Source organism: Saccostrea cucullata, unplaced genomic scaffold, assembly GCF_032062105.1.
Source record: "Saccostrea cucullata isolate Sc308-1 unplaced genomic scaffold, CSIRO_AGI_Scuc_v1 ctg5251, whole genome shotgun sequence".
Lineage (NCBI taxonomy): Eukaryota > Metazoa > Mollusca > Bivalvia > Ostreida > Ostreidae > Saccostrea > Saccostrea cuccullata.
The window spans coordinates 32,010-39,562 of NW_026929629.1; the positions used below are offsets into that span (position 1 = coordinate 32,010).

At 35.5% G+C, this 7,553-nt stretch overlaps 1 protein-coding gene across 1 annotated transcript; it reads left to right on the forward strand.

Annotated features, from left to right (window-relative positions):
• Positions 1-1,648: 1,648 nt before the first annotated feature.
• Positions 1,649-6,234, forward strand: LOC134281528 (GRIP1-associated protein 1-like; the record flags this gene model as incomplete). The annotated part of the gene is made up of 6 exons (XM_062763983.1): positions 1,649-1,719; positions 1,878-1,957; positions 2,129-2,176; positions 3,297-3,396; positions 4,376-4,453; positions 6,061-6,234. Coding segments are annotated over 6 exons (551 nt in total), but the record flags the coding sequence as incomplete, so codon positions are not given.
• Between the last annotated feature and the right edge of the window lie 1,319 nt (positions 6,235-7,553).

The window sequence follows — 7,553 nt, forward strand, 5'->3', positions numbered from 1 at the left end:
AGGGGTCACGAAGGGCCAGAATGCTAAATCTTTGACGCTTTATATCTCGAAAAGGGGGGATATTTTGATAAGCAATATTGAACAAAAGATGGTCAGAACTATGTTCTTAACAATATGCATACTTTGAATTTTTGTAAAACGGCCCAATTCAACGGAAGACCTACTCGTTGCTCGCAACGAGATTAAGGACTCGTAAGAGTGGCCCCTAAATATTTCAATTTAGTATATCTCCATAACGAGTAGAAATCTCTGAATAAGTGTTGAACAAAAAATCTTTAAAATCATAAGACCTTTCATTTGATATCAAGAAAAAGGGGCTGACTCCTCAAATTAGGGGCTCAGAGGGGCCAGAAGTCTTTCATCTTTAACTCTTTAATTATCAATATTTTTTGAAACATTACAGAAGCAAAGATGTTAATATTAACGATTTGCAACAATATAGGATAAAATTGTGATCATATGTTACGTAATTAGGGGTCACAAGGGGCCAGAATGCTCAATCTTTGACGCTTCATATCTCGAAAAGGGGGCAAATTTTGATAAGCAATATTGAACAAAAGATGGTCAGAACTATGTTCTTAACAATATGCATACTTGAATTTTTGTAAAACAGCCCCATTAAGGACTCGTAAGAGTGGCCCCTAAATATTTCAATTTAGTATATCTCCATAACGAGTAGAAATCTCTGAATAAGTGTTGAACAAAAAATCTTTAAAATCATAAGACCTTTCATTTGATATCAAGAAAAAGGGGCTGACTCCTCAAATTAGGGGCTCAGAGGGGCCAGAAGTCTTTCATCTTTAACTCTTTAATGATCAATATTTTGTGAAACATTACAGAAGCAAAGATGTTCATATTAACGATTTGCAACAATCTATTATAAAATTGTGATCATATGTTACGTAATTAGGGGTCACAAGGGGCCAGAATGCTCAATCTTTGACGCTTCATATCTCGAAAAGGGGGCAAATTTTGATAAGCAATATTGAACAAAAGATGGTCAGAATAATGTTTTAAACAATATGCATACTTTGAATTTTTGTAAAATGGCCCCATTAAGGACTTGTAGGGATGGCCCCTAAATATTTCCGTTTAGCATATCTCCACAACGAATAGAAATCTCTGAATAAGTGTTGAACAAAAAATCTTCAAAATCATAAGAACTTTCATTTGATATCAAGAAAAAGGGGCTGACCCCTCAACTTAGGGGCTCAGAGGGGCCAAAAGTCTTTTGTCTATAACTCTCTAATGATCAATATTCTGTTATACATTACTGAAGCAAAAGTATTTATCTTAACGATTTGCAACAATATATGATACAATTTTGATCATATGTTACGTAATTAGGGGTCAGAAGGGGCCAGAATATCAAATATTTGATGCTTTATATCTCGAAAATGGGGAATATTTTGATAAGCAATATTGAACAAAAGATGGCCAGAATAATGTTCTAAACAATATGCATACTTTGAATTTTTGTAAAACGGACCCATTAAGGACTTGTAGGAGTGGCCCTTAAATATTTCCGTTTAGCATATCTCTCATAAGATTTATTCTAACTTAATATATTTGGATTTTTTTAAAAATTAACTTAAATTTAAGTATATATATAGTTTCTTTTTGATTTGTAAAAAACGACTGTTTCTAGAACTAAGTCTGAGTCTGGCGACAGAAAAAGAAGAAAATAAACTTCTTCAGGAACAGTTATCAGCCATAGAGGTAAAGCTTACTATAGACTAATAGTGTACCAATTGAAAACATTTATGATAAAGGTCTGAGGTTCCTCAAACAAATTATGTACATCATTTCATGGTGTCTTGAAAATGGTGGAAAGAATTTCCTTATTTTAGACTTTATGGTTTTATTTAAATATTTAGAAATCATCAAAAGAAAAAATCCAAAATCTACAGGAAGAGGTGGAGAAAAGTGCAGACAAACTAAAGAAGAAACAGGAAAGGTAACTGTGTTATTGTAAAAATTATCTTCTTTTGTATGTCAAGAGAGGTAACTCTGTTCTATCTTATTCAAAAAACAGATCTACAAGAAAATACTGAAAAATTTGCCACTGTCATACACTGTATGCAGCTTCAAATATTTTCTAATGAGAATTACTTTATTTACATTTTAGTTACTTACAGTTACATGCAGAAAAAGAAAGTGTGTTTACCGAGTTGAGGTTAGAATTGTAAACTTATTTTAAAAGTTTTAAAGTATAAAAATAAAACTATACATGATTAAAAAAAATGTTAATTTAAAAATTAATAGCATATTTCTTAATGCAATATAATTTTTTTTCTCGGTGTAGAATTTTTACTTTATGGTATCTTGAATATAAGACATAGATTCTCAAAACAAAAATAAATTTTTATACCACCCGCAAACGAAGTTTGGGGGGGTATATAGGAATCACCTTGTCGTCTGTCTGTCTAGCTGTCCGTCTGTCTGTGCAAACGTGTCCGGTCCATATCTTTCTTATGGAGGGACGTTAGAATCTACTACTCCACACAAAGATTGCCCATGACCTAAGGGTGTGTCATGACCTTGACCCAAGGTCATTTGGGGAAGGTCAAGGTCACCGGAAGAAAAAGTTCATAATTCGTGTCCGGTCCATATCTTTCTTATGGAGGGACTTGGTAGGTTCTACTATTTCACACAAAGATTGCCCATGACCTAAGGGTGTGTCATGACTTTGACCCAAGGTCATTTGGGGAAGGTCAAGGTCACTGGAAGAAAAAGTTCATAATTCGTGTCCGGACCATATCTTTCTTATAGATAAACTTGGTATGTTCTCATTTCACACAAAGATTGCCCATGACCCAAGGGTGTGTCATGACTTTGACCCAAGGTCATTCGGTGAAGTTCAAGGTCACTGGAAGAAAAAGTTCATAATTCGTGTCCGGTCCATATCTTTCTTATGGATAAACTTGTTAGGTTCTCATTTCACACAAAGATTACCCATAACCCAAGGGTGTGTCGTGACCTTGACCCAAGTATATTCGGGGAAGTTCAAGGTCACTGGAAGAAAAAGTTCATAATTCGTGTCCGGTCCACATCTTTCTTATGGATAATCTTGGTAGGTTCTCATTTCACGCAAAGATTGCCCATGACCCAAGGGTGTGTCATGACCTTGACCCAAGGTCATTTGGGGAGTTTCAAGGTCACTGGAAGAAAAATTTCATAATTCATGTGTGATACATATCTTTATTATGGAAAAACTTGCTTCTGAAAAAACCTAGCGGGGGGTATTTTGTCCCGTTTGGACAGTTCTAGTTAAAATTATTTTTTCCAAAATATAGTAAAAAGTTAGAGGACGTTCAGGGTGGTCGTGACAGGGACCAGAAATATTACACAGACCAGATCAGTAAATTACAGCAGGAGTTAGAGAAGGGCAAGAAGGTAATATAATGCCCTTAAATATTCTCTGTCTGTCATGAGAGAAATCCGGAAATAGTCAGATTAGATACTTGTACATTTTATTTCAGTCAGAAAAACTACAGAGCTATTTATCCATAAAGGTCTATTCAGTATATCTATAATTAAATAGAAAACAAGCTAAAAGAGAAGTCCTGTATTTTACTTTCTGAAAATACTTGTCTTACAAAAAAAAACTATTTTTTGGCAATTTGTATAAGTGATAAAATATTTCAGCGGTCGAAATTAAATCAAAAAAAGGTACAGTAGTTTTTTCAGAAGTTTTGTAGACAGGCCAATATATGTGCTAGTGAAGTTAGATTTATACATTAGTGAGATATAATTATGCTAGTATTCATCAAATAAAGGTAAATAATATTTAAACCATGTCACAAAAAGAAATTTATTCACATATACAGGTACATGTCAAACAAGTATTTGAATGACTATTGAATTTTCAGTCGTATGAAGGTTTTAGTTGAAGGAAGAATTGTCTTATCTAAGATAATTGTTACTTTTGTTAAACTTTTATAAATCATATTATATTCAAAATTAGATATTGTTTAATTTTTAAAATTATAGAAAATCTAGTGATACAGAATTGAAATAACGAGGACATTAAAAAAGTTAAGTGGATAACCAGAATAATCATTTTGTCATTATAGGCAGGGAATTCCCTGGTCCCCAAGTTTTAGGGACAACCTTGATTTTGTATACAATGAAAACTTATTTGAGCATGGTTGGAAAATGAGAATTTTCTGAAAAAAACTTAATTATAGCCCTTTCAATAAGTGCATGAAATTGATGAATAATTTTTAATGTGTGAAATGATGTTGAAGTTTCTGAGAAACTAAAAATTAATGTTTTTTGCCTAATGCATTTAAAAGAATACAGTATGGTGAAAAAAATCTTGTAGTTCATAGTTTTTCACTTTTTAAAAAATAATATTCTTTTTTTTGTCTAGTCTTACCAAGAGCTAGAAGACCAAGCCAGTAAACAGAAAACTCAGTCAGAACAAACCATAAACTCACTACAACAACAGGTCAGTAAACAGAAAACTCAGTCAGAACAAACCATAAACTCACTCCAACAACAGGTCTGTAAACAGAAAACAAACCATAACCTCACTACAACAACAGGTCAGTCAACAGAAAACTCAGTCAGAACAAACCATAACCTCACTACAACAACAGGTCAGTAAACAGAACTTTCAGTCAGAACAAACCATAAACTCACTACAACAACAAGTCAGTAAACAGAACACTCAGTCAGAACAAACCATAAACTCACTCCAACAACAGGTCAGTAAACAGAAAACTCAGTCAGAACAAACCATAAACTCACTACAACAACAGGTCAGTAAACAGAAAACTCAGTCAGAACAAACCATAAACTCACTACAACAACAGGTCAGTAAACAGAAAACTCAGTCAGAACAAACCATAAACTCACTCCAACAACAGGTCAGTAAACAGAACACTCATTCAGAACAAACCATAAACTCACTCCAACAACAGGTCAGTAAACAGAACACTCAGTCAGAACAAACCATAAACTCACTACAACAACAGGTCAGTAAACAGAAAACTTAGTCAGAACAAACCATAAACTCACTACAACAACAGGTCAGTAAACAGAAAACTCAGTCAGAACAAACCATAAACTCAATCTAACAACAGGTCAGTAAACAGAAAACTCAGTCAGAACAAACCATAAACTCACTCCAACAACAGGTCAGTAAACAGAAAACTCAGTCAGAACAAACCATAAACTCACTACAACAACAGGTCAGTAAACAGAAAACTCAGTCAGAACAAACCATAAACTCACTCCAACAACAGGTCAGTAAACAGAACACTCAGTCAGAACAAACCATAAACTCACTCCAACAAAAGGTCAGTAAACAGAACACTCAGTCAGAACAAACCATAAACTCACTCCAACAACAGGTCAGCAAACAGAACACTCAGTCAGAACAAACCATAAACTCACTACAACAACAGGTCAGTAAACAGAAAACTCAGTCAGAACAAACCATAAACTCCCTACAACAACAGGTCAGTAAAAAATAAAAACTCAGTCAGAACAAACCATAAGCTCACTCCAACAACAGGTCAGTAAACAGAAAACTCAGTCAGAACAAACCATAAACTCACTCCAACAACAGGTCAGCAAACAGAACACTCAGTCAGAACAAACCATAAACTCACTCCAACAACAGGTCAGTAAACAGAACACTCAGTCAGAACAAACCATAAACTCACTACAACAACAGGTCAGTAAACAGAACACTCAGTCAGAACAAACCATAAACTCACTACAACAACAGGTCAGTAAACAGAAAACTGGGTCAGAACAAACCATCACATCACTACAACAACAGGTCAGTAAACAGAACACTCAGTCAAAAAATCACTGGAACAAACCATAACCTCACTCCAACAACAGGTCTGGACAGAGCTGTTTACTCCAATTCTAATTTTTCTGACACATTGTTATTTAAGTGTTTGTACATTACTATTACTATCTTTTAATTGAAATATGATAATAATCCTCTCTAATTCTAAATGCAATATATAACTTGATCTATAAATTTATCTAATAGTACTATGTCTTCATATTTTTATACATTTTTGTGAACTTAAACAGGTCAGTGCTGCTAACATTGTTGAAAACCAACATGTGAAGGAACAGACAGAGAAATTACACCAACAGATATCACAACTCAAACAACAACTGCTGGGACTGACACAGGCCCAGGATGATCTCAAAGTACAGCTACAGGTGAGAAAGAGAGAGAGAGAGAGAGAGAGAGAGATTAGAGTACAGCTACAAGAGAGAGAGAGAGAGCAAGAGAGAGAGAGAAAGAAATGTACTTTTACACATCAGGTGGTATTTTGACTCTTCAAATATTTAAGGTTAGATACATTCCCTGAAAGATGAACAAATCTTATTTTGAATCTTGAATATCATTTTTAGCTCACCTAGACCAGAGGCTAAAGTGAGCTTTTCTGATCAAAATTTGTCCGTTGTTGTATCAATTTGTTCGTTGTCGTTGTTGTCGTTGTCGTCGTCGTAAACTTTTCACATTTTCATCTTCTTCTCAAGAACCACTGGGCCAATTTCAACCAAACTTGGCACAAAGTATCCTTGGGTGAAGAGGGAATTAAGTTTGTTGGATGAAGGGCCACGCCCTTTTCCAAGGGGAGATAATCATGAATTTGTTAAAAATTAATGGCATTTTTAAAAAATCTTCTTCTCCAGAACCGCTGGGCCAGGAAAGATGAAACTCATGTGAAAGCATCCTTAGGAAGTGTAGATTCAAGTTTGTTCAAATCATGACCCCTGGGGGAAGGGTGGGGCCAAAACGGCCGACCCAAATTTTACATAGGAATATATAGAAAAATCTTTAAAAATCTTCTTCTCCAGAACCACTGGGCCAGGAAAGATGAAACTCATGTGGAATCATCCTCAGGTAGGGTAGATTCAAGTTTGTTCAAATCATGACCCCCGGGGCAAGGGTGGGGCCAAAACGGCCGACCCAAATTTTACATAGGAATATATAGGAAAAATCTTTAAAAATCTTGTTCTCCAGAACCACTGGGCCAGGAAAGATGAAACTCATGTGGAATCATCCTCAGGTAGTGTAGATTCAAGTTTGTTCATATCATGACCCCCGGGGCAAGAATTGGGCCAAAATGGCCGACCCAAGTTTTACATAGGAATATTGGAAAAATCTTCAAAAATCTTCTCCAGAACCACTGGGCCAGGAAAGATGAAAACCATGTGGAATCATCCTCAGGTAGTGTAGATTCAAGTTTGTTCAAATCATGACCCCCGGGGCAAGGGTGGGGCCAAAATGGCCAAACCCCAAATTTTACATAGGAATATATAGGAAAAATCTTTAAAAACCTTCTTCTCCACAACCACTGGGCCAGGAAAGATGAAACTCATGTTGAATCATCCTCAGGTAGTGTAGATTCAAGTTTGTTCAAATCTTACCCCCGGGGGGAAAGGGGGGGGCCAAATGGCCACCCAAGTTTTACATAGGAATATATAGGAAAAATCTTTAAAAACCTTCTTCTCCACAACCACTGGGCCAGGAAAGATGAAACTCGTCTGGAGTCATCCTCAGGTAGTGT